Consider the following 27,339-nt stretch of genomic DNA (forward strand, 5'->3'; position numbering starts at 1 on the left):
TCCAAACAGTGAAGCAGAAGGAAGAGTTTCTCTCATGCAGAAAGAGCCTTGTAGTCTCTTACAGCCTCACTGTGGTGGCAAAGGCAGCATTTTGAACTACTGTCATTGCCTTCACAATGCCTTTTTTTTCCTGGGACAGCAAGCTCACAGCAAACCTCAGAACCCGTAGTCACATGGTGTGTGTAAATCTGGCTTTTTTCAGTGATTTGGGGTGCTTGTGATCAGGACTTGGGTTAGAATTTTCTTAGCTCTCAATCTTTTTGTTGTCTTGTATATGGAATGTAGTCATTTTTATTAAGATGTATTAACACAAGCAAATGTGACACAGGAAACTATGATTCACTATTAGCACTCATTTGTAGGCTACAAATTACAGTCCTACTAAGTTATGTTTGAAGCAACAAGAGCCCAAGGTGTAAAAGGTGCCTTGAACCTAAATGTCATTGTAGCGCCTTTTTCCATGGTAACAAATTTGTGCAAGTGGAATTTCACTTCTCATGAAATAATTCTAGTGGGAAAGAAGCAATATATCAATCATCCAGTTATATCCCATGATACAATCTGTTGCTAACACTTTTACAGCTTTACTAGAGAAAGGAGTATCCCAGCAGACAAGGCATGACACTTGATTATCTTGCTATGACTCACTGGGTCAAATACTCAGTGGTTGTAAATAATCATGATTCTGTTCAAGGCAACAGCTAGTGAAAACTCATGTTGCTCCACTGAAGTAAAAACAGATGACAGTTTTCATCTTAGGCTGTTATTTCTTATGTGCCTCAGTTTCCACATAATGATCCTGGCCCCTCTTTACAGACCATGCTGACGACCATGGGTGAGAAGTGCTATGTAACTGCCCTGCTGTTCTGCTGACCAGAACCTTGTCTTAGAAATGATGAAGAATCTGAAATCTAAGGAGGTGTTACTCATATCTTTCACAGACATGGCAAAATCTAAAATAAGAGCAGCTACCAGCTACATACTTGAGTGAGCATGACTGGTGTGCCTTTGGTTTAGTGGTTTTGTCCTGGGACTGAACTATAGGGTTGAACTCATGTCTTACAAAGATAATCAGTTAACTAAATTCAGCTCCAGTGTTTCTGGACATTAATACAGTTATTCTTTGTGGGGGACATTTCTCAGGTTGCATTTGGGATAAGTCTGATATGTTTCTCCAGAATTCTCAGCAGATTTCCTGAAGGTAAGTGTAATCATGCTTTCTTTAAACATCTGAGTTCAGCTACATAGTTATTATCATCAGAGAACCCCTCTCCACCCCCTGCACATGCCCACTCACAAGGACAGGCTAAATTAGACTTCCACACCTCTAACTTCCAGTGAAGTAGGAGACATTATTTTCTAGTCTGCAAATGAGAAGCTGAAGCCCAGTGAAACTGATGTGGCAGGTTCTGATTCTCAGCTTCACTGAATGCACCTTTCCTAAAACCTAACCTTGTCCTATGGCCAGAATGATGAAAGTGCATTTATACCTCACCTGATAAAGTTTGCCGAAGTTGCCTAGAATTCATCTGTGCATTGAATTTGTGCTGGGCAGAGCAGAGGTCTAGTAGATATTTACACGTCTTTGCTGTATCGGTAATGAAGGTGTGTTTCTTGCCACTGAAGCTGCTTTCAATCATGAATTTTTTTCTCTACAGGGAAAAAAAAAAAGCACAGCTTGCTTCATATATCAGTTATTACACTGAGGCACTGAAAGTTCATTTGTCTGATTTTGTTACTTTGTCCAGTGCAGGTTGACAGAACTGGCAAAATTTGGCCCTACAGACGTTAAAATGATTAGACCAATTTAATGTGAAAATTAAAATATCTTCAAGGGGTAGAAGGGCCATTTTTGGGAGAGCAAATGGGCTGAGAAATGTGATGCAGGTTGATACCTACACTGTATGATGGCAGATTGATATAGCTCTGATAGCAGAATAACATTTGGAAGGGGTCACAATCTTGTCACCAATACTGGTTGGTTAATAGACATCAATACACTAAGAGATGAGGATGGGAATAAAGAGATCTGGAAAGAGGGAGACATGATCCCATGACCTGATGTAGGTAGGAAAACAAAAGAAAAAAGGGAAGTAAAAACAAGAGAGGAATGAATATGGAATATACCATAAAGAGGTTTGACATAGTCTCTGTGATAGTTAACACTAGATTATTCAGTTTTATATTAATTTGACTCCAGCCTTGGAAAAAAACTCCAGAACTAAACCTCACTAAGAACTGGATATCTTGGTATCCACATCCAGATCCAGCCTTAATTTTAGACTGTTTGCAAAAATGACTTGCCTGTACAGAATTAGTCTAATTCTGGCTCTGAATGCAATGAATTTATCAAAATGACAGGCAGAAATGGAGTAAAGTAGTAGAGAAGAGATTCACTTGGTTCCAACTCACATGAGCTGAAATTCTCTCTGTTTCACGCCACTGGAATCTTAAACTGGCAATTCTTGTGTGATTTTTGACCTCGTACACAATGATGCCTTTGGCACAAATTCCCAGGATGATGTCCCCTCCTGCTCCTTTCTTCTCTTGGGACACACGATAGAATAACACTCCGTATTCAGGAAGCTGCTGAGTCACCTTGTAGAGAAAAGTGCATTTACCATGTATTATTCAAAGGGAGGCATGGGAAGAAAAGGTAGGTAGATGGGAAAAGAAATGGTTTTGAGTGTCTTTACTGAATATTCTTTCGCTCTGTCAAGAAACCTTTGAAAACCCTTACCAAATTTTCATACCTACTGCCTCACAGAATCATCACCTTACTTTGTTTGGTACGTCATAAAACCATTACATGCATTAATTCTCCATGTGTAAAATTGAAATAACACTTTCCCACACACCTCATTGGAAGAGACAGGATGATTATGTAGCTTCCTGCACAATAATGTAAACATTACAGTGGCGCTGAGGTACTCAGCATTGCTGCTACTTGGCACTTGTGTACATTTCTGAATAGAAATCCATGCAGGATTAATGCTGCTTGACTACTGTTAAACCTTGTTTCTTTCAATTTTCTTTTTTGTGTCTTTGTTTCCATGAGCAAACTCAGAAACCTCAAGGTACAGCAAATATTATGACCTTAGTAAAACTGCTAATACTTTGGTGCTAGGGCTACTCTGACATTGTTATGGGCTTGTGTGGTTTCCTTTCTATAATAGTGATGACCAACTGGAAATCTTAACTGCAGTGACATCACAGCTCCCAGCCTGCAGTGAACTCACTTGGGTACATATGCCCATTCCTTCATGGCTATCATCCTTTAAAGTCAGATTTTATAAATTTCCGTTACCAAGAATCTTAAGTTTGCAAAATTGTACCTCAAAGTATCTCACCTAAATATATTAATGACTTTTGAGGGAATTTCACTGCCCCAGAATTCCCCTTAGTGCCAGGCTTTATAGTTACAGATCTTCAGTGTTCCTTCTTTCTTGCACAGTGCTCATTGCTGAGTGAAAAGTTAAGTAGGATGATACTTCAAGGGGCAGAGGAGCCAGCTTCTGGCCCTGCCATCTGATTGTGCAGAGGATACTCTGAGGAAGTCACTCACTCAGAGATTCTGGGTGTTGTTGCTTATCTTTCTACCTCCTGCACTTGGCCACAAAATGTCAAAATGTGACTCAGACCCTTTACAGAACTATGGAATATGAGGGTTTTCCATCCTGTTTTGTGATCTGCAGATCAATATGAGTTTATTCTAAGACTTTTTTTTTTTTCTGGGAAGCTAATGTAGAATCCCCAAATGACTTTTCAACCGTGAATAGAGATTTTCAGTGACCAAAATAAAACACTTTAAGAAGATCTGTTTTTCAGAAACTATCCAGAGCACATAAATGTTCAGGTCCTGAAAACTGGGGCATCTATAATCACTAGCTGAATCTGGGTTTTAATTTTTAATCCCTTTCACATTTGGAATTTGCAAGTTCTTGCCATGGGAGCTTTCTCACTTTGTATGATGTGTTGACTCCTTCTACAGACTTACTCATTGAAACAGATACTAACAAAGCTGCTTTTCTTCATTGGATTTGCCACGCATGATGGGACTGTCATTAAAGCAAAGCTTCAATCTATTTCTTCAGTTCCATTGACAGTGTTAGATGAGGAACTAACATAATTAAACAGCCACTGAACTAAAATGATGCTATAAATAAAAGCATGTGGCACTGCAGGAAAATGGCTACTGATATTTATCCATTATCTAATCCCTGATATTTTTCATTTGATGGAAAGCAGAAAGGGGGAGAAGGAGAAATTAGGGGAAAAAATTAAATTCCACATCATAGTGACACTGTAGAGCTCTAGAGAAATGGTCATGTGAGAAAAAACTTCAGATAACCCCTTCTTTACTTCCAGGGTTCACAGATATTTTTAAATAAATAATCACTACATGTTTAGGAAGTGGCTGAACAGCTGCTGTGGTTTCAGAAGTCAAGAAAGTGCGTATTCCCGTGTTTTATAATCTTCTCTAATACATTCAGTAGGTGTATTTATGATAATCTGGAACCCAGACATGTTGGTAACATGCTGAAAATTTGCATCAATGCTTAGGATGTTGAAAATGCCCTGAAATGTACATTAACCCTTTATAAACTATCAATGAAAGGAAACCTACCATATAAACGTGATGTAGAGTGACAGTAACTACAGCAGAATGAAATTCTGAGGTTTTTCTTTACTATTCAAATTTGTTCACCATATCTAAAACCCACTGTTTCAGGCAAAAAGGAAATAATAGACAATGGTAGATATGGGCTTTCCATCACAAAATAAATAAATAATGTTTGAGGTGTGGCAAGTTACCTTTAAAAATTCTAGTTCAGCTTCATCTTCAAATAGGGAACGATTCATATGATGTAATTTAGCAAGCTCTCGCTGTACATATGCTAGGGTCATTTTCTCTATTCGGCTTGCTGGAATGTAGTCTTCAACACGAAAATAGCTCTTTCCATGCATCTTTGGGAGAAAAAAGTGAAAAAAAAAAACAAAAGAAAGAGGAGGCTTTTGTCCTTTCTTGACTTTTCTTATTTGGTGCATTTCCATTTTCAAGGTGACTCATATGCGGAAGTCACCCTGTTGCCATTTCCTAAAAGAAGATGGGGAACGGCAGGTAGTATCCTGAGAGTCAAATGTGCCTCTTGCACCTGTGTTCAGGCAGGTGCTTGAAGCATGCACCACTTCTCTGTGCAGAGGGGAGAAAAGAGCTGGGCCTACAGGCATGTCTGTAGTCTTGCACTTAGAGCTGTCAGCTACAGCTGCATCAGTACAACCTCCAGCAGGGGACCCAGTGCCGGGATGGACCCGACCAGATGGATCAGACCACTCAGAGTTCAATTAATAGAGCTACACTGATTTATCTAAGTGAAGATATGGCAGAGAACATAAATGAGTATTTTCTATACACTTCAAAACTAGGATAACTAATTCAGATATACCATCAGCGACCTTCCTGTCTTTGCATTGTGGATCTGAGCCTACATACAAAATAACTGTGAATTTATTTTTTTTCTTCCATGTTTTCTAATATCTTTAAGCCCCTCTGCACATCCAAGCTGTGCCTATGTTGGAAATTTTCTACAGATTTTCTGGAGTTTTTTTTGCAATGCTATCAATTATAAAGGACCAACAGTCTTTCATCATTCTGCCATATTTCCTGCCAAATTTGTCTGGCTCATTACTGCTCCTTAATCAGGAAAATGTTGGTTTGTTTTTTTTTTTTTTAATTAAATATTAAATGTCATTACTGAAGGACTTAGCTGAATTTATGTGCTATTCACATTTCTTCTTTAAACTCTATGTGACAAACAAAAGCTGCAAAAGCTGTTGAGAAACCTCTGAGAAATAATATATTATTTATCCACACCTCAGAAACATAATTGCCAAGCTCTGCCTGTAAAGCCAAAGCGCCGAGTTTCAGGGCAGTCTCATCATTGCAATATAATCGCTCCTCCAAAATATCTTTACGAAGCTGCAGGTAAAACTGATGCCTTGTCAAGCCATGCCTGGAACACAAAAGGATTTAGGAACACAGGAGAAGCCTTGAACAGCCACCCTAAATGTTACTGGTTTTCATGCAGTCAGCAGAACCATGCACTTACTGGATAACATTAAAGTGGTTGACAAAGAATTTTATTCTTAAAAAGAGTGTGAAATTAATGATGGAGGTTTTCTTCTTGGGTTGGTCATTCCAGCCATCTGGGGCCACTTTGTAGAGTTTCGTCTCCTCATCCAAAAAGAAGAATTCTTTACCTGAAATGAGAGTTTTGGGTTCTGTGATAAATCTGGAGATACTTCAGTAGCTCAAAGTTCTGCTGTCTTGTGCATCACTAGCAATAAAAAATAAAATGGATCATGGATGTCAGCTGAGATTTATTTCTCTGTGTCATGGCTTAACTTATTGCTTCTTTGATGGAGAATTTAGGATAACAGTGTGTAACTTAGAATTACAATTTTTAGATGCTGGATTCGTATGGTATCTATGGAATCACTCAGGAATTGATGGGACTTGCATTCTGCTCACCATTCAGGTTGTGCACCCCTTTGTAATCCTCATGCCCTACACCCAAGGTATGCTGCTTCTCAGTGCCTCATCTGTGCCGGCCATGAGAAACGGGCTAGGGAGATGTGGGTCTTGTAGATCGAATAGCTGAGCTTGTACTCCAGCTTATATCTAGGAACAAAGGCACTCAGCCTTCCTCAGTACAGTGCTTCCTGGAACTTCTGCTGGAGCTACATGGCTCAGTATTATTCCAGTGCAAGGCTGAGACATAGCCTTTTCTGCATGGGAATATCAGCCAGTAACAGTATGGCTGTGGTGATGCACAATCCTAGGGTAGACATGCTTTACATCAGTGCAGTGCTGTTTAAACCAACATACCTTACTTTAGCTTAAGCTTTGGATCTACTTTTCATTTGAGGATCTTAAAGGATCTTACTGGAATTTATTAATAAAGTGACTACAGAGACACTAAGGGAGAGAACTGTTCCTGCAGTTAGCTGTGTCTCGTTACCTTTCAGGTAAGCCAAGCCAAAGTAGAAATGTTCCACCAAGTTTGCATATGCCACCACGGTGTTGAAAATATCTCTTGCCTTGGACTTGATGTCACATTGCACCTCAAGGCACTGCCCATTGAGTAGAATCACATTGAGATCCCTTTGGGACAAATAGGATTTCCCTTTTTTAGTCTAAGAACATGTAACAAAGAGTGAAAAATGAGTGTTAAGTATAAACAATGCAAGTTCCATAGCATTTTACTACTGAGGCCCCTTAGTCTTCTGATGACCAATACCTGATGGAATTGGTCACCACAATATGCTCTATTCCTTGCCTCCCTTCTCATAAATTAATATCCCAAACATTTCTAATTTTTTAAAAAACCCAGGGAATCCCAACAAAATGGCTGAGCATATTCAGACTCTACAATCACCAGGGTTATTCTAGATTTGAGGGTAATTCCAAATTTTCTTTACCCTCATTGTTACTGCTGTATGCTGTCAGCCTTTTACCTTATCTTAATGAAAGGTAGAGGATGTGCCTGCAAACTGAAGTCCACAGCATATTTGCTGTATAATCTTTGTCTCAAAAGTCTTGTGCTAGTGAACGTTCTTAGCTGAGAAGGATAAATTAAGCTATTTTCACACCAACAGAAATAACTATGTAGCACTGAGAATTAAATTACCTCCTTTCAAGTCTTATTGAGACTTATTTCTCTGCAGAAACCCTAACTTGGTTTAGGAGGAGAACATGGCAAGGATACTGGGTTGGGACTCAGATGCAACATACAAAGAGCCCCAACTAAAAGATCACTAGATTAGTTCTAAATTCTTTATGTTCATACTTACCACAATTGATCCAGGCAGCTGCAAGGTCACTGGTGGTTCACTAGACAAAATAATAAATTCTGGACCTGAAAACTGTAAGGAGGCAATTTAGAGATTTAATAAATGTCTCCTTAATGTAATGAAGATTCCCAAACACCAGTACCAATGACACCCATTTCTGTTGATTTGTATGCTGTAGCTAATTTACTTCAGCAAATGCTGATTGAAAACTTCTCTCTGTTTGGAGTCCTTTCTGTGTGGCCTCTCTGGGGTCTAATTAAGGCTAAGCTCATGCCTTTTCTTCTGTAAAGACACTTAACCAAGATCCATTTCCTTTGCAAGGCAGCTATTTTCATTATACTTACAAAAACTTAATTTCTTCTGAGATCTTTCCCCATTTGATTCCCAAGTTACTACGAGGACAGTCACAAACACATACACGTAAATACACACCACTGTGATTTCATAAGCCTAGCCTCTGTAGAATACCAGACTAAAATGCAGAGCTTCTTTCTTCCCTGTAATGAAAGTTGACTGATATTTCTTAATAGCAGACATTGTATTATTTTGCTTTAACTTCAACAGATATTAACAGCACAAGATGCTTTGTTTTCTTGCTGAGCATCCGCCTCAAGGAATTTTCATATTGGTTTTTTTTCTGGTTCATCTATTCTTTTAGATCCTTGAAGGAAATAGCAATAACTAAATGTCTGCAAGTAGTAAGATGTAGATTCTTCCAGTCATTCTCTATGACTTAGTACCTTAAGCTATTTTGATTTTTTTTTGAGAAAATATATGGTTTATTTCATAATGCTAATATTGCCTTGCCAACAAACAATGCAGTTTTGTATCACATATAAAGAGAGACTAGCACTTTGTTGTAACACTAGCTGGACTCCTTCTGAGGAACTCAATTATTATCCCAGCAAAAATGATAACAAAATTTGAAACTACATTTATATATAAAAATATAATTTTCCAAAGTATCTAATTGAAATTCTTGATCAAAGTTCTGTCACTGGTCAGTACTGAGCTTGTGAACTGGGAACAGGTGAAAGGACTCACCAGCCCAAAACCTGTCCCTTCTACTTCCACAACAGAAAGCTCCATGGGGAGCAGCATCGTGGAGTTTTCTGTGATTCAGTTATTTCTGGACTTTTGTGATCCAACTGCCAAATAAACATTATCCTTCCCATTTAACAGAATCCTACAACAAATCAGCAGCTAGAAATAGACCCTTAGGTGAACTACTATTTTGGCACATACACTGCTAGCCTATGCTTTCTGTCCAGGCATACACTGTTTAAAAAAAAAAAAAAAAAAAAAAAAGGAAGTCCTTGGAGTACCCTTGACCAGCAAGGGTTTGGGTTCAGTGTCTCTGTAAATGTTTTTGCTGTTCTGAAGCTCCTGTCAAAGTGGTTGATGAACAGAGTCCATATGGTGTTTGATGCTTGCAGAAATCACACATGTAGGTCAGAGAGGGTTCAATTATAAGCTTAGTCTTTATGGACAAGCGCTTTCACTGCCTTCAGTTATGAGTTATCACAAGTGGATCATGCCTAATTTGGAGTCTGTCAATTTAGAACACTCATCTAATGAGATGACTTAGTAGCTAATATGCACATCACTGGTGAATAACTGGATGAGGGGTTTCTCTTTAGTGATATTTACATTTTGAAATCAGCTTATATGTTTTTCATTAGTCACCTTTTCCTTCCTGTGGAACAAACATTTCTGTGATGCAGCAGCTGCTGTGTAGTCCTTTGTAGACACGGAGAAGGTGGAACCTAAACTTAGCAGGTTCTGTCTGCTGTTCTTCTGAGTTCCACCAGGTATTTCTTCTACAGCACTGACTGACCTTCAAAGGAAGTGTCATAGTGAGCAATATATATAGCATGCAATCAAAACAACACAGACTTGAGAACAAAGAGCTTAAGGTATCTTGAGTGATAGAATATTATGAAATCCAGGGCAATGTCAGTTATAAGTTGTTAAGTGTTTCTTTACAGAAAAATAAAAATATTTTAACAGGGATAATATTACTGATGCCCTTTATAAATAAATCTAAACTATGCTTTAATTCAATAACAGTCCTTTTTTTTTTTTTTCATTGAGTGAGCCAGATCTAGCTGGTTTAAGTCTGGTGAAGCCAACAGGCAAATAATTTAGCCCCATGCCTTTCTGGGAATTCTACAGGATGAAGTCAATTCCTCATTTCTTATTTTCCAAAGCAAAAAACTTCAGAAAACCATAACATTTGTTGTTAGATTATTCAGAATTTTCCAGGAATAGGAACTAAATTATTTGACTACTAATTCATTAGAATAAATTAATGTCTTAGGGAACTGAGGGATTTTTTATTTTAATTAAGAGAAAGATGTGTGAAATCTCAGATCAGAAACTTTTAACCCGTAAGGTAATGGTACATTTTTGTTAATTACATTCTTAACAAATGCCTAAGTCACACAGAAGCTTTTTTGTTATCCCAAAGTTTTATCCTTTTCTTTTGCATGTTGCAGAGTTGCTTCAGGGAACTATTTGGGGAGTTTCAAAAGGTTTTTAACCTTTTAAAGTTATTGGAGTAATTGCTGATCTCTTCTCCCTGGAATACAGTGACAGGACAGATGCGAATGGTTCAAAGCTGCATCAGAGAGGTTCAGAGTTGATATTAGGAAGCATTTATCTACTGAGAGGGTGGCCAAACACTGGAACAGGCTTCTTAGAGTGGTGCTCAATGCCCCATGCCTCTCCATGTTTAAGAGGCATTTGGACAATGCCCTTAATAACATACCTTAACTTTGGGTCAGCCCTGAAGTAGTCAGGAAGTTGGACTAGATAATTGTTGCAAGTCTCTTCCAGCTGAACTATTCTGTTCTGCTGTGCTCTATTCTATTCTATCCTAGTTTGCACTCCTCTGTCTATAAAGATATCTAGGTATTTTTGTTTCTGTCAATGCAACTTCAAAAAGATCAACATTCAACTAAGGAATATGCCTAAAAATGACCTGAAGTGAGGTTTGTGAGTATAAAAATACTGTTAGTTCAAAACCCAAGATGCTGTATTAAGACGACTTTCTTTTCCTGTTGAAAACACTTCCTATTATTAGTCCTGTGAGGTGAGAGATGCCAGACTTGACAGCCGTGTCTGCTTTATATATAGGCCATAGCCTTGCATATACCTACAAGCTTAACTTTGAGATGTAAATTATGTCAGCTGGACTGCTTACAGAAGTGAGCATGATGACATTAGTAAGCTTTATAGATAGTAAACTCATGACTAAGTTTTGTGTTCATTATCCTCCTATATGGGAAATCAGTGGTTTTCAAACTAATTATTTCAACTCTGCTGTTGTCATGGTACTTGCAATAGGATGGTGATCTTGGTAGAAATTCAATTGCAGATGCTTACAACCAGAAGTGTGGTTTACAGTCTCTGAAGTTCTATGGGAAATAGCTTGCTGGAAATTTGGAGGAGAATTCATCTTTCAGCAGAGGAGGGGAACATTTTCTTAGCAGCATGATTTTTTAGATCAAGGATATGAAGATGATAGCCAGGCTGGCAGTCAGAGGCATGGCAACTGCTCCAAAATACTCAGTAAATAAATCTTTCGTTACTGATATCCTTGCCAGGTATGTGATGCATAAATAGATGTCTCTATACACATATGTTTACGTATGTGTCTGTAGTTAAGACAGGTAGACAGAGAGTTCTTTCTTCACAAAAGTTGCCACTATCCTGCAACCTGCTTGTAGTTCTTTCTTATTGCAGGTTTAGAGGTGTACTGGGGTGTCTCACATTGCTCAGATTATCATGGCTGATTTATCAGGAAGTTCAAACTGTTTACTCGGGATACATTTAATTTGGGGTTGATCTAAATGGAGCATTTCCTGTGAGCCTGAATTACTCATGTCATGGTTAAAAGAAGAAACTCCTGTTTAACTGGGTCAAGAACTCAATTTAAATGGGATGTCTGTAGGGATTACATGGTGCTTAGCTATAGGATTCTGGTCTTTGCGGTGCCTAGAGGCTAACAGTACTTACATCTCTTCTTCAAACAGCCATGCTTACAGCTGCACTATCCTAACACCCAGCCTAGAAAACTCTTGTTTGGCAGCAGTGGAGTTTCTCTGGCTTTTGAAAAGGAGTTAGTATCAGTCGTATAATTCTCAGCTTTCATTATTTATGTACAGGGCTGCTGTACATGCCATGGCTAAAATTAGGCTAATCTTCAAGACAGAGCAGAGGTCTCTACTGTATCCCTGGGTTACCTATGACTCTTCAGTAAAGTGGCGGGACAGAGCTGGATATAGTTGACTCAAGTGAGACAAATCAATCTAAGAACAGAGATGGAAATGCAAATAATTCACTGAAAACGATGGATCATATACATAGTCTGTCATAACCACTCCAGAACACATCAGGCCTCTGCTAATGTGACAGCGAGGCAAGACCAGATCCAAAATCTGAATGTAGACAAATATGGACTCTGCAGAATGCTTTGCAGTGAAAACAATGACTGTTCATCCCTTCTCAACACGTTTTTCACTTCCACACTCTGTGTGGAGCTGCTTCCCAGTTGTTTCAGTCACAGCAAGCTATTGCTGCTTACCTGTGTGATTCTGGTGGAGACACACTAGGGGCAGCTGTTCTGGGAGGCCAGTGACATCTGGCAGGGCACAGTGGTAAAGCGTAAAGGTGGAAAACTTCAGTGTCCTTGTTTTCTACAGATTGTTCAGGGCCCAAGCTTCATTTCACTAGAGCGTTTGGACTGCTTCGCTTGGAGCCAAACTGAGTCTAGGTGCACTTTAATTCTACATAAACAATATCTATTATCAAAACAGGTTCCTATGGTGATCAAGGCATTTTCTGATAATGACATTGCCACACTAGTTGTCTGCTTCACTTGGTAATAAAACAGCTTCCATCTTTTAGGAATATGACTTTTGATTACCTGTTTATGAAGAGCTTGTAGCTACTTTGTGTCCTTGACCCGCTAAGTGTTGGGTCCCATGACCTGTGCGTCTGTGGAACTCTCCCTGAAATGAATAAAGGAAATTTCACAATTGAAGCAATTGTAGCAGCACTCAACATCAGATATTGGGACAATTACAACAAGGAGGAAATTTAGATGGGCTACTTCCTCTGTTGTGTCCTTGCTTGGGCATGATAAATGGCTATTTGATATGGCTAAGTGAATACTATACCAGCAGTATTCCCACTTCTGTTGTTACTGTTACTTCCTCCTCATAACCCTGCATGTGAATGTAATTTGGAAAAGAGCTGTGTAGGTACAATGGCTGTTATTTCCATATGTATGGGGGTAATTTCTGAAACGGCTTTTGCTCTTCAGAAATTATTCCCAGTATTCTTTGTTCTTCTGTTTCCAGGCATGAAAGTAGGAGTGGGAAAGCCATGGAACTTCTCTGGCTTAATCAGAGTAGGATATAAAATCACTGAAATTAAAACTGTTTGTAGATATTCCACTTGTTATTTGCTACATTAAATATATTGTGAATGTTTTTACATAATAAAAATCTGGTGGGAATATAGGATGGTTTGTGAGTCATTAGCAAATAAGATTTGTGCATTTTTTCACTTTCATTCATCTTTGCTGCTACAGAAAGGAAAGGCATTGCTTTGTCCAAATATATGAAGGCTGAAACTTAGAGGTAGAAAAAGAAAGAGTTATGCAAGTGGTAGTTCTGTGAACACTTTTTCTAGCAGCAGAGATGTTTTAAATCCTTTAAAGAAGGGTGGGCAGGTTAAATTTTTCTTCACTTGGATCATTTAATTGATATTTGAAGAATTGCATATCAGACTATTACATAGGCAGAATGATAGAGGTGATAAGATGACCTATGTGGAAGTAAGCATTTAGGTCAGCTTTTTCTCTGGATAAAATATCCATGAACTACACCCAGAATTCCAACATGAAAACATAACATTGAATTCTGGTGTACCAAACACCAATTGCAATTTTAAAAACTAGAAAATTTACAGTCACATTGTTAAAATATGCATAAACATGTTTTTTAAGCTGCAGATGGCAGACAAAATATGAGATTTGAGGTAAGCCAAATACTCAGGGCTAGTTACCAAAGTTAAGATTCAGTCCTGTGATCTGAAATTACATTCTTTTTAATGAGAAAGCCTTGCAAAATTCTCTGCTTACACTATAGGTTTCACGTAATAGTATAAATATACTTTTACAATTCCCTTTAGTTTTTGAGTCTCAGCTGTTATGGCAGTGGGACAAGTTGGCAAGTTTCAGTGGCCAAACTGCCGTACTTTGATCACAAATCCAACACATTCTGATATTCAAGTAACATGTGACCATCAAAGAATTTGATCCTGTAGATGATTAATTTACAGTATGTTGGATTAGCTTCTAAAGTACAGTCTGGATAGAGATATTGATCTCTCTTGATAATGATGTTCTACTAGATGCTAATATTTATTTTCAGAGAAAAGTGCATCTTTCTAATATGTTATCTCATGACAGAATGTTTGTGACAGACAAGCTCTCACATTCTGTGTTTTCTCCTGTATTTTTAGAGTTTTGTCTTACAAAATCCTGAGTACATACAGCTACCAGTGTTTCAGTGGAGATTGTTACACACATAAATTCACTGGAATGAGCATTTGTCAAGTTTATGACCAAAATTTTTTTAAAAAAGACTAACAAAACAGGCTCCTGAGTTTACCTTCATGATGTGCCACTAGCTATGTGACTGACACATATGCGTTACAGAGGGAGCAGCTGCAGTCTCAGGTTTTTATTGCTGCTGATATTGATTGCAATTCTGGAGCTTCAGAAAAGCACCTTTCAGAAGGAGAGTATCAACAGCAGTTGTATGAGTAACTTCACCTTCCTCGTCCTTGGGGCTGAGAGGCTATAGCATAGGTTTTTTTCCCAGGTTGCATTTGCTTTCTTTTTGTGAATTATCTCCTGGCAGATTTGTGATAATGCAGTGGGCACTCAGGTTTTTTTTGCCATCTTTTCTAGGGAAATAAGTCCCTTGAGAACATGCTCTATGCCTTTTATTTTTGCCTAGTAAATTTTAAACATTTCAAATTTGGAGGAGTGTGGGCAATATGTTCCTACGAATTTCATGACAATCAGCAGCTGGAGAACATAAACCCAAATTAACGCTCCCCAGTGAGAAAAAGCAAGAACTACTCAGCAGTTTTCTGTTATTTATAGCATAAATGAACTAACCAGTCAGTGTGCATACCTTATTGCATCATAACTGATGTAGTGGACGCTAGGGTTATTGCCTTAGGAAAGAAATTTCTGGGATAAAAAACCCACACATGCTTACAGAGCACGTTTGAATCTATGCCATAGGAGGACATAGTACTGAATTTCTCATGGAGGCTGATAGAGTGAGGAAATAAACTTCGATGTACAGACGTAAACTTCCACTTCTGGGTCTGGAAACTCAAAAGTGCCTCAGGCAGGATGGAAAATAAAAAAAGAGCTGAAAGCAGATGGGAGGGTGGGTAACTGTGGAATGGAGAATAGAAATAGGCAGGAGTCTGAGAACAGGGACCTCTCCTTTTAGGAGACACTGTTGACATTTGGCAACAGGAACTTTTTGCTCTTGGGCAGTGTGAACATCCTGTTTAGGTGTCCCTACCTCAGATTCCAATTTAAACATGAAGATATACATGCACAGCAGTACTCTCCTTCCTGCTGAATTCCATTCTTTGCTTCATAGTATCCCCCCACTCTGTGATTTATGTGGCTTGGCAAGGACCCTGACTCAGTGTCTTCAGGGAATGGACCCTCTCCCAAACAGTTCATTTCATGCTGTTCCTGCCACTAAAGGATAAAAGGTAGAGCTAAGATTTCAACTCTGATATCTCCAGACAAAGTAAATCAGATGAGCAGCATTGCAACCTGGCATTTAGCACAGCAAAAACAACACACTGAGCAGGAAATACAGAGTGGCTTTAGGACAAAAATGAAAAGAAAACAAAAGGTTGTTTGGTTGTCTTTTTCCTTTAGATTTCAGAATTAGTCCCTTTGGTTTTGAATGGGCTTGAAGAAATATTAATCCCCACCATTCAAGTCTTAGGTATTATTCATAGATTCAACTGATTTCAGTGCAGCCATCCTAACATTGCCCATCATATTTGAGTAGCTCCACCATTTCTCATCTGTTTCAAGACCCCATGTGCCAGAACATGGTGTCAGGCTTTGTCTGTGATCTGCTGAACAGCTTCACCTGGCAAAGGGGGCATAAAGCAAGAAAGAGGTGAAGGTGCTGCATGGTATCCAGGGAATATATAGCTTTACAGTAGGAAGCAAGTAAAAAGGAATCCAGTATGAAAGTATCTTTCTTCTCTGCAGCTTAGCACAAATATATCTCCCTAGTCACGTAACCACAAGTGCATGGGAGTACCTATCACTTGACCATACGTGAGTAGTCTCATATTTCAGGGGACAAAAGAGATGACTACATCATTCATAAACATAATCTTTCAGGAAAATCTTACCTCTTCTATGTCCTCGGTTAGACAGTATCAAAGACGTACTTTCTGAAATACTATTAGAGTCACTGTAGTCGACAGAGAGTTGTCTGTAATCCTCTGTTGACCGACTATAATTCATTAATCTGGACCCTTTGTCTGGAAACAAAAAGGAAATATGGTGAATCACATACTTTGATTATAAATCATTGTATCTGCATGATAACATAAATAAGATTTGGCTTGACTAATTTTTATATAGTCCATGGCTGTTTGTCTTCTAATCCGGACTTCAGTTCCTTATGGACCAAGGAAAACTTGGTAACTTCATTCTATTATGAAAATAGTTCTCATAGTTTTCCTCAACCATTCAAAATAAAATCAATCTAATATATTAATTCTATTCTACATGTTTAACTGAAAGGTTGTGAAGTGCAGATAACCTGCAGATTTCTCCTTCCTTATATCTGAGGCCCAAAACCTTCAGCTATAAAGTATTTTTTTGTGTGTGCAGAATGGATAGTGCCCAGACACAATCCACTACCAGACTTGACTGCAAAAATTCAATTAAGGGGTTGTCCTAAGTCATTAGAAAGTACATATTTCTGTTGCACCCTAATTTTACTTTGGCTGCATTGTCTCTTGTCCTTTTCCAGAAACTCTGAAGGTGGTAATTTTTAATTAAAAAAAAAGAAAAAGAAATGGAAAACTGCCTTGAAAAGTGTGACTCACACATTCTCAATGTAAACAACATCCTGATTCACTGAAGTCCTTCAGCAAGTGTAAGCCACGTGACCTGAACCTCTAGAAAACACATAGATCACCCCAGATACATACAAGTAGAAGGGAAATGGCAGGAATTTGTGGCTAACAGAGGCTGAAGATACAAGCATCCCTTTTGGCAGCAGCGGTTTTCACCAGCTTATGCCAGTGTCAATCTGTAAGCTCAGTATCTGAATAAGTGAGCCAGTAGGATTTGAGGAGTGGTTTGTCTCTGTGTTTTTGAAAGAATCTCCTCTTCTTATGACCAATAATACTTAATAGAAATGTTCAACAGGTATTTCAGTGTGTGTTTAAATCTAGCTGAAGTTAATGAAACCTATATCTGATTTGCTGATGAGGAGTTGGATTGTTCATATGCCTAATGTTGAGCATATCCAAAAAAAAGCCTGCACAGCTTGGGTCAGCCTTCCCCTTGCCACAAAATCAGAGATTTCTGTTGAAGTGAACAGTGCAATATGAAGACTAGAAAAAAAGAACTATCTGAACCTGAAGTCCACATTTAGTTACAATTAGAGAATTCCTCTGAGAGATAAGAAAATCTTGATCTTAGTCAAATGAAATGTGAAATTAGTATATGCTGGTTTATTTATATAGTGAGCAGGATTTGGCCTTGTGTTTTGAAATCACTCCAGCAATCCATGTGTGAATTTATAAAGCATCTTTTGAATAGAAAAATGGAACCAAAATAAAAAAGAAACCACAAATCTTTGCCTGAGTAATCAAATAGGAAGGATGAATATATATTCCTTAACAGTAGCAGGATAATTTCACAGAATCCCACTCTTTACCTTCAAAAATACACTGGAGTGTACAAAGTACAAAAATAGTTTTGAAAGTAGTTTTTTTTATATGCACAGGTTTTATGCAAAGGGCTTTAAGAGTCAAATCTGTGCAAGCTGATTCGTTATCATTGCTTCACAGCCCTCAGACTACTGTCCTTTGAGGAAATAAGGAACAGAAACCTTGCTGACTTGCCTTAGAGTCTTTCCATTATGAACTCATTTATATGTAAAGCAATAAATATCCTATCCAACACCACATGTAATCACTACAGAATGAAACTAAACAATTCACCTAGATTGGAAAAGACTCAGAAAAGGCTGGCTGTATCCTTATCTGATAGTTCAGATTATAAGCCTTTCATTACCTTGATGAAAATTCATCTGGGAGGACAGTGGTGAGGTGTCCGATATTTTCTCATGTAGCCTTTTCCTTATCACATGACTTCTGTTAAGCTGAGAGGCTGTGGTGTCTTCGGTGACTACCCACTCTACCTAGAAGACAGTAGTAGTGCAAGTCAATGTCATATGATATGTGGACTTCAGACTCTCATACTGAAGTGATCCTTGCCCTCTGCTTGTCAGAGCGCTGCTGATCTGCTTGCTGTAAGCAACATGATCTTCTCAGATTAACACAAAGCAGGATTGAGTTTTGATGGCTTCATGCTCTCATGCTAGCTGTGTTTAAGAGGGGACACCCTCTATTACAGTCGGAAATAGAGTAAAAGAGAGTGCAAGGGAAAAGGTAATCTCAGAATGTTACTGAATAGTGGCTGAAAACAGAAAAAGAAATATTTGCAGTGTGTTTTCTTCCAGCTTGTCTTCTTTCATGCAGCTTATCAACAAAAAAGGTTTGTTGATATTTCAAATCTTGAAAAAGACTGGTGCTCATTTATTAGACTTCACATGGTCAGGCTTGACTGTATAGCAAATGTTCAGCTCCACTCAAGGACAATGAATGAAATTCTTAATATGATATAAATGTGATTTCTTTGAATTTCACAAAGTCTGAAACCAGAATGGCAATGGGGAAATCTTTTCTCTTGTGTAAAAAGTCCATTCCTTTGGTCAATGTGATGTCTCTGTAATGGTTATGATTGCTTCTGTATTAACCAAAGAAACGAAGATACTCTGAGCACAAAAGCTAGATTTGTATCATTTCCCAGGACTGTAAGAGTGGTGTGAGAGACGGCTTCATTACCTCATTTGCTTGTACGTACGCCCACTCAATTTCCTGCTTAGAAGTCTAGAACCCAATCTCACTTCCTTAATTCATACAAGCATTAACTTCAGGCAATTGCTCACCTGTACCCCATGTTGCTGCTCCCCTCTCTCATCAAAGAAAATGAGATTATTAGAGTATGAGTGTATTACCTACCTCACTGACACTTCCGACAGCAAACTGGACCATCTTCTTTACATAGACATTTGCTGGTAAGGAAGCAGATTCCTTCTGATGTGCCTCACATGCTTCCAGAATTGATTCAGGAGAAAGTCTTTTATGTGGCAGATCTTCACATAGTGTCAGCAAGAGCGTGTGTAGTTGGTCACTCAGCTGGAGGGACTGAATCAAAATGGAGGTACTGTTAAATGACATCTCCTAGTGGTTTCAAATCCTGTGTAAACTGTGACCAGGAATTTCTGTAAGCCTTTCACCCTGAGTGAGAAAAGGACACTGAATTCCTTTAGAGTTGCAAAAAATTCCTGTTTGGGTTTGCGTGGCAAGATTTTGGTAGCGAGCGGTTACAGGGTTGGCTTCTGTGAGAAGCTTCTAGGAGCTTCCACTATGTCCCATAGCGCCAGTGCCAGCTGGGTCCAAGATGGACCCACCATTGGCCAAGGCCAAGCCCATCAGCAATGGTGGTAGCACCTCTGGGATAACATTTAAGAAGGGGAAAAAAAACCCCAAAACTGCAATTGCAGCCAGAGAGAGGAGTGAGAGTATGAGAAACAGCCCTGCAGACACCACTGGCAGTGAAGGAGTGGGAGGAGGTGCTCCAGGCACCAGCGTAGAGATTCCTCTGCAACCCATGGTGCAGTCCATGGTGAAGCAGGCTGTCCCCCTGCAGCTCATGGAGGCCCATAGAAGAGCAGAGATCCACCTGCAGCCAGGACCCCATGCAGAGCAGGTGGATGCCTGAAGGAGGCTGTGGCCCCATGGAAAACCTGCACTGGAGTAGGCTCCTGCAAGACCTGTAGACCAGTGGTGATAGGAGCCAATGCTGGAGCAGTTTTGCTGGCAGGACTTGTGACCCTGCAGCCCACACTGGAGCAGTCTGCTCCTGAAGGACTACACGCCATGGAAGGGACCCACGCTGGAGCAGTTGGTGAAGAACTGCAGTCGGTGGGAAAGACTCATGTTGGAGAAGTTAATGGAGGACTGTCTCCCATGAGAGGGACCCCATGCTAGAGTAGGGAAGAAGTGTGAGGAGTCCTATCCCTGAGGAGGAAGGAGTGGCAGAGACAACTTGTGATGAACTGACCCAAACTCACATTCCCTGTCCCCTTGTGCTGTTGAGCAGGAGGAGGCAAAGAATTTGGGAGTAAAGTTAAGCCCAGGAAGAAGGGAGGGGTGGGGGGAAGGTGTTTTTAAGATTTAGTTTTTATTTCTCATTATCCTACTCTGATTTGATTACTAATAAATTATTTTTATTTATTTTCCCAAGTTGAGTCTGTTTTGCCCATGCTTGTAATTGGTGAGTGATCTCTCCCTGTCCTTATGTCAACCCATAAGCCTTTCATTATATTTTTCTCTGCCCTGCCCAGCTGAGGAGGATAGAGTGGCTTTGGTGGGCACTGGGCATCCAGCCGGGGTCAACGCACCACAATTCCAGACAGGTAGCATAACAGCACTAAGTGAAGCCTCTAATGGGATCCAGGATAGCCTTGGAGGGAACTGATAAGTAGAGTCATCAGCTGGTACAGGAGCTTCTTGGTGACAGACAACAGCTCAGTCTGCTCCATAGCTTTGCTAATTAGACTGTGAATCTTAAAGATTCATGCAAGTAAGATGTGGCACTATTAGCTGCAAAAAGGTAAGGAGTTATACCAGCCAAAATTGTCACCATAGAGACCAGATACTTAAATTTTAGAGTCATTTAGCTTATAGAGCCTTTTCTCTTACAGTGTGTATACCCATGAAAGGGAGGTTAAATTTACTAACAGCTTGTGCTCTTCTAATCAAAAGAATGCAATTAGAAGCATGGATATAGAAATGAAGAAAAATGTATGCTTACAGATCTTTGAAAGGATTCTAGGTAAGCAAGAAATGCAAAATTTCAACTAGCAGAGATGCTGGTAGAATTTGCTCAGAAATAAGGAGAGTTACTTAGTTTTATTGCAACATCTCATTCTTTGAAAAAGCACATAAATGTGCACAGCACCACAATCATGCCAACATTATGTTTTTCTTTTAACCTTTCCTATCTTAGAATCATAGAATCATTTATGTTGGAAAAGACCTTTAAGATCATTGAGTCCAACCACAAACCTAACACTACCAAGTCCACCACTAAACCATGTCCCTAAGTACCACATCTACATGTCTTTTAAATATGTCCAGGGATAGTGACTCAACCACTTCCCTGGGCAGCCTGTTTCTTATTACAGTCTTGAAATAAATAATCTTCATTCTTAAAAGGAAAGTACAATTCATCTTAATAGGGAACAACTCTGTTTTTTGATGAGGAAAGAAAAAAAAAAAGGTAAAGATAAGGCCTGACTAAATTCCTGATTTGGATGAACTGGTATATTGGTGAAATCTGGACCTTGATGCAAGCTTTCCAATTCTTTCTAGTGGTCCAAAATATAAGCCCCGACTACCGAGACTTCAGATTATGCCTCTCAATCTTTAAGCCTACCAATATAAGACAGAATTAAAAAAATAAAAAAATATTTGTGTTACTGGCCTGGTTTGGAGGAACCTGGTAGTCTGCTGACCAATAGAGAGTCATTCCCAAGGAGTATACCAACATCTGTCAAAACAGAAAAGGAAATCCTTCATGAAGTCAACATTAAATACAGAAAAGCCTCATACTAGAGAGACCATCTTTTTTTTTGTCTTTGGTCCCAAAATGGCAGAAGCCAGATATTTTTTTAAAAACTAGACTAGAGGAAACATATATAGAAGTACAATAGTGACTCTTGGCTTATGGACTTGATAGCATGCAATGAGTATTGTTCAGCTTGAGGGGCTGAGCCAGGCTGCCCTCTATCCAATGATGCCATGAGTAGGAAAAGAAATTTGTACTCCTTTCTTAGTTTTGAAGTTCTCCCATTGGCAAATAAAGGTCTCCCCTACATGTAGGACTGACTAGCAGTCATGTCCAGGAAGAGGATTACTGGAGTAGGGGTCATCTACTCCAAAGCTTCATGTTTCTGCATAGCATCTAAGTGATCAGTTATATGGTGATCAGAAACTACCGTGTTCTGCCTGAGGGAAATATGCACTGATGTGATCCTAGTTGTATTTAAAACTTTTAGGTACCTGAGTGTTGGATGTTACTGTCTTGCCAGAGAGACTCATTTGGCAGGGAAAAGAAAAGTAAATCGTTAACAAAGCTGAACATATTTCTGCCTTTCTGGGAGTGCTTCCACTCTGATTATATAGATACTGCAGTCCTGCTGCTTCTGGGATTACAGTTACCATATCTGGTCAAACGTCATGTTCATAGAAATATTCTTCCTTTCTGTGGGACTTTATAAATAATACATTTCTGCAGACCTTGAGTGCAGGCTTCTCTTGCCAGCTAACCTACCCCGCACGCACCGGAGCCCCACCGCGGGGAAAGCAGGGCATCATACGGATACCGCCAAGCCAAGCCTTCAATTTAATGCTGCGCAATACAGGGTTAAATACCTGTACACCTGCTACACACGTGAACGCACCTGCCCCCCTGCACCCATGGACCCATCCATGCCCGCCACGCACCTGCCCCCTGCACTCATGGACTTATCCGTGCCCACCACGTACATGGACACACCTAACCCCTGCACTCATGGATTCATCTGCGTCCAGTGCGTGAGTCGCCACGGACCACCCCTCCAGCGTACATGCATCCCTTCTAACGTTACCCCACACTTGAGGACTGATGTTCAGAATTGATTTTGATGTTGACATGCATGCTAGTCTAATGGTGAGAGCTGCAAAATACATGAAAATATTTCTAACTGTTGCCTAATTTGTTTAGCATTACTAGAAATGGAGTTTGACAGCAGATACCTGGCATGGTGCTGCATTAAAACCCACAAGCTTGTCTTCATGAAGTACTGTCAAGATTTACTTTGTAATATACCTTACCTTTGTTAGTCCAACGCGCTGGTTTTTACTTTGTCTGTGGAGCAATTCTGGTGCACTGAAAGGGACAGCTTCCGTCTGAGATGCATTGTTTTGGAAGGACAAACTTCCTTCAGCATACAGTAGTACTGACCACGGACAAATCACAGAGATGCCAGGGTCTGAAAAATGTTGAAGAAGATAATGGAGTTTTTAGTGTTGAATTTACTGCACTCAGAAAATTGTACTGCTGGCATCTCACCTGCATAGCCAAATCCATCACTGAAGTTTCCTGGAGATGTACCCAGAAGTCAGTGGAATCATGTTCATTCATGCCTGGCTGATTTTGCCAGCTGGAATTCAGTGATGGTTAAAGACTTAATTTCTCTCTCACATATTTTCACACATATAAACAATATATTGATTTCAGTGGATTTCTGAAGCCTAGGAAAAGGCAGAATTACATCCCATGGGTAGATTCTGGAGATCTTGACATTTTTGGTAGATCTTTTTATGTGAAGCACAAGAGAATATCAGAAGAGAAGAACATTCCTTCCAGTAAAGCATGAGAAGTTAGCTTCCATTAAGTTGCATGACCATGGTACAAATCTCTTCTCTGCGGTGATACTTTTTTGTTCTGTGTGCTGCTTATAGTCACTCAGCTCTGCATTTTAGCAACTTGTCTTTCAGCATATTGTGTCTAGCAAAGCCAAGTTACTCTGACAGAAAGTCAACGTCAGGATTCTCTTTTTATTTCCATTGTACAGATGAAACTGATACAGAGCTCAGCTGTGATGACTACACCGTGTCAGTCAACAGAAGCAGTAGAAACAAACTTCCCAAGTCCCAGTGCTATAACCAGCTAAGCTTTTCTTTGTGTGGAAATATCATTTCCAACTAACCTGAACTTTGAGATTTTTTTTTTTTTTACCAGAATGCAAGTGTGAAAACTGCCCAGACTAAAACTTAGACAGATTCCACCAGTAACATGATCAGCCATGACATTTTAGCTTTATTCACATTCAGTCTTTCTGTCTGCATGTCAGTTCTGTTAAAAGAGAGGGGATATTTCAAACGAAAGTGTTTTCAAATGATAAATGTAGACTCCTAAACCTGACACGGTCCTGAGGAAATTAATAGGCATAATGTCCCTGACCAGCCTCACTTACTTACCCCCATTCTCTGCCTAGTTCCAGAATCCAGTCTGAAGTATGGTGTAGAGTGCCTGTCTCCAGCTCAGCCACAGCCATGCCTTGCCTGACTGTAGACCTCATTGATCCTGACCCAGAGGCTGACTTCCCAGCTTGACCTCACACTTGCCTTGTATCATTGGGCTGTCTGACCCCGGTTGCCCACACCAGACCTGATCCTGACTCAGCTTCCTAGATTGACCTCGGACCTGCCTTGTCACCACAAACTTGTGTGGTGGTCTGGATTCTCAGCTGTCAACCCCAGACCTGCTCTGCTCATCTTATTTGGGTACTGTGGGACAGGGGCCTGGCTGGCACAGCCCCTGCCCTGCCACCCTTGTAACTGTGCTTGGGTCTGGGCTTCGTGTCTCTTAGGGAACAGCTTGCCACTTGCTGTTCCCTGAAAAAAATCCATTTGAAGGTGTCTCAGTAAAGGACTGGATTCTTCTTGTAAAGGGCTGAGTACTCTTAAAAAAATATCACTGCAGAGATCCACTGAGGTTGGCTCCCGTGGTCTAAAGCAGGAGTGGAAGCAGGAGGATGTGCAGTCTTCTGCAAACACTCCACACTTGCATAGATACATTAAGTGAATTTGACCAAAGACATCCAAGTGATTTCATTAAAAAATTCAAGCATTTAAGATCAATCTCTTCACTTTAGAAAGAGGAAAAGCTTAATTAACTATGGCAATATTTAGATATAGAGTCCCTGGAAATATAGGTAATTAGAAAAAAAAAAAAAAAGGTTGGCTGTTGAACCACTCTCTTCAGTCTAGACTGTGAGAACAGACCATTCAGATCACCATAGAAGAGCTCAGAAACATGCCCTAAATGGTTTGGTATTTTAGCATTTAAAAACTATATATTTAAAAAATGGCTACTAAGTTCTTATGCATGGTGACCTTTATATCAGGAAAATGGATGGTAAAAATGGGTAAAATGTTAAGCTGGGAACTCATATACATCTAGGAGGTTTGTATAGCCAGAGGACCCAGACATTCAAGACTTACAGACCACTGGTATTTGCAACAGTTTTGGTATTTACTTCTTTAGAAAATTAAAGGTCTAAAAATTATCAGCTAGCCTTCTCTTTTGCTCCTTCCTCATTCTCTGTACTTTTGTATGCAAATACAAGTAGCACACGCTGGGAAGTTTTAGAAATAGATAGCCAGCTTGTACTTTAGCCTTGAAGACTACCTGGCCTTCTGTAATGTTGGCCTGTAGACAAGTCAGCATACCTGCCTAACGAGTCAGTGCCCAAACACACTGGAAATATTGCTATAGCAAGTGGTGCTGACCATCACCAGGTCTAGCAGGATTTATTACATCAAGCACATGCAGCGCAAACACGGTGGTACTAGCCCTAAGATGCTGATTCCAGAAAAAATATAGCTGTAATTAAGCAATGTGGAGCCAGAGATATGTCTTAGTCAACTGGGATGATCGCATGCAGAGGCAGTTCACCTTTGCTGCCCTCCAAGAAACTGGAGCACTGAGGATTCAGCTTCAGAATGAGTCCAATTTGGACTTCTAGACTTGAGCTCTCTAAAGACATGTTTGAGTAGCCTTGCACTTGACCTATAGACCAGTTTGGTTCTGCATCCCTACTTCCTCTTGTTTACTTTTCATCTTCTGATCATAATACCCTAAATTTATCAGGTGCAGCATAGGGAACATAGGCTGACTATCTCAATAAGTCCTTTTTTTTTTTTTTTTAAGCAAGAGATCAGGAAAGCATAGTGTCAGCTTAGTGTCTGGCATATAGTTAATAAGCTGTGATGGACCTGAACTGAATCTATCCATGTGGTTATCTCTGTGCTGCACTCCTTTGCACATTCCTGGTGCATGTCTTGTTTGGGCTGTTCTATCCTCTTGTCACACTAGATAGTAGAGAATTGATGGTATAGTCAACCTGCTATACTGTTCCAGTCCATTAAAAACTAGTTGGTAATAAAACTTCACCCCTCCAGCTATAACAGAAGTTACACATAACTTGTTTTCAGTATTTTGCTTCTACATGCTCATGAGGTAAGAACACATCTCATTCATTCTCCCCTCAAAAAGGAATATCTATTGTCATAAACAGTTCTCAAAATGTGAGAGGTTGCTCAGCTGTGCTTTCTCATACAGCTGGCCTGCTTGGCAAGCATTCATCATGATGACTTTATGATAAGCCATTATGATAAGTCAAATTATTATCAACAAGGATAAAAGTCTCTTACTAGCTGAATGAGGAGCCATGTGAATTTGCCTGTCCTCCTCTATCAGTACATGAAGGACATGATCCTAGCTGGCAGTTCATTTTTTGTGTGTGTGTTATTCAGACTTTAGGAAGACTCTTTTGTCCTGTTATATCATGTGTAGTTGTACTTAGACACATCTGATGTGTAATTTGAAAAAAAAAAAAACAAAACCAAACCAATTGTGTGATGATCTTTTTTTTTGTAGACAAAACAGTCTAGATGTAATCACAGCAGCACTGAAAGATTTCTCATTTTTATTAGCAATATGCTATTATTGCCATTAGTGCTTTTTGTCTCAGAAAAAAAAAAAAATCTCAAAAGAGCTAAAATAACTCAAGAATTAATTTCCAGCAGTAAGAACTATAAGAAGATACTTTCACCTCACCTTTGTGAAGATCCTCCAGAAGCTGCACTGTGGCCAGGTACAAGAGTGCCCATATTTCTTCTTCCTCCAAGGGGCTTCCTTTTGCCCACAGGACCTCGGCCAGTGTCACACAGGAACTGCTCATGCCTGCTGCAATACAAACCAGATTTTGGATATGCTAAAGTAGACTGAATTTGCTCAAAGCAAACCATACTGATTACAACCGTACCCTTCTCTCACAATAAGAAATATTTTGTGAACCACCCTGCTTCTTTGTTCACAAAAAGTAGGTATTGTTGATCTTTATCTTAATCTGAATAAAATTAACTAAAGGAAACCAAACTAAGTGACATACTGTAATCTTTTTCAGCCATTTTCCTTATCATTTGTAACCAATC

General features: G+C 39.5%; 1 protein-coding gene across 2 annotated transcripts in view; it reads right to left on the bottom strand.

Moving 5' to 3' along the window:
• Window positions 1–27,086, bottom strand: part of FRMPD2 (FERM and PDZ domain containing 2) — a 67,203-nt gene extending 40,117 nt beyond the window's left edge. The window contains exons 1-15 of one of the 2 annotated variants that reach the window (XM_086752590.1): window positions 26,963–27,086; window positions 23,170–23,327; window positions 21,779–21,844; window positions 19,249–19,434; window positions 18,239–18,365; window positions 16,336–16,461; window positions 12,785–12,869; window positions 9,541–9,691; window positions 7,855–7,926; window positions 7,023–7,197; window positions 6,111–6,261; window positions 5,876–6,014; window positions 4,816–4,968; window positions 2,413–2,598; window positions 1,496–1,652 (exon numbers count right to left, since the gene is read on the bottom strand). In XM_086752590.1, the coding sequence (XP_086608716.1) occupies window positions 1,496–1,652; window positions 2,413–2,598; window positions 4,816–4,968; window positions 5,876–6,014; window positions 6,111–6,261; window positions 7,023–7,197; window positions 7,855–7,926; window positions 9,541–9,691; window positions 12,785–12,869; window positions 16,336–16,461; window positions 18,239–18,365; window positions 19,249–19,434; window positions 21,779–21,844; window positions 23,170–23,327; window positions 26,963–27,086 (2,056 nt within the window). Of the gene's footprint in view, window positions 1–1,495; window positions 1,653–2,412; window positions 2,599–4,815; window positions 4,969–5,875; window positions 6,015–6,110; window positions 6,262–7,022; window positions 7,198–7,854; window positions 7,927–9,540; window positions 9,692–12,784; window positions 12,870–16,335; window positions 16,468–18,238; window positions 18,366–19,248; window positions 19,435–21,778; window positions 21,845–23,169; window positions 23,328–26,962 lie in introns of both variants that reach the window. The other variant, XM_086752589.1, reaches the window with a different exon arrangement.
• Between the last annotated feature and the right edge of the window lie 253 nt (window positions 27,087–27,339).

Source organism: Chlamydotis macqueenii, chromosome 7, assembly GCF_036417535.1.
Source record: "Chlamydotis macqueenii isolate bChlMac1 chromosome 7, bChlMac1.mat, whole genome shotgun sequence".
Lineage (NCBI taxonomy): Eukaryota > Metazoa > Chordata > Aves > Otidiformes > Otididae > Chlamydotis > Chlamydotis macqueenii.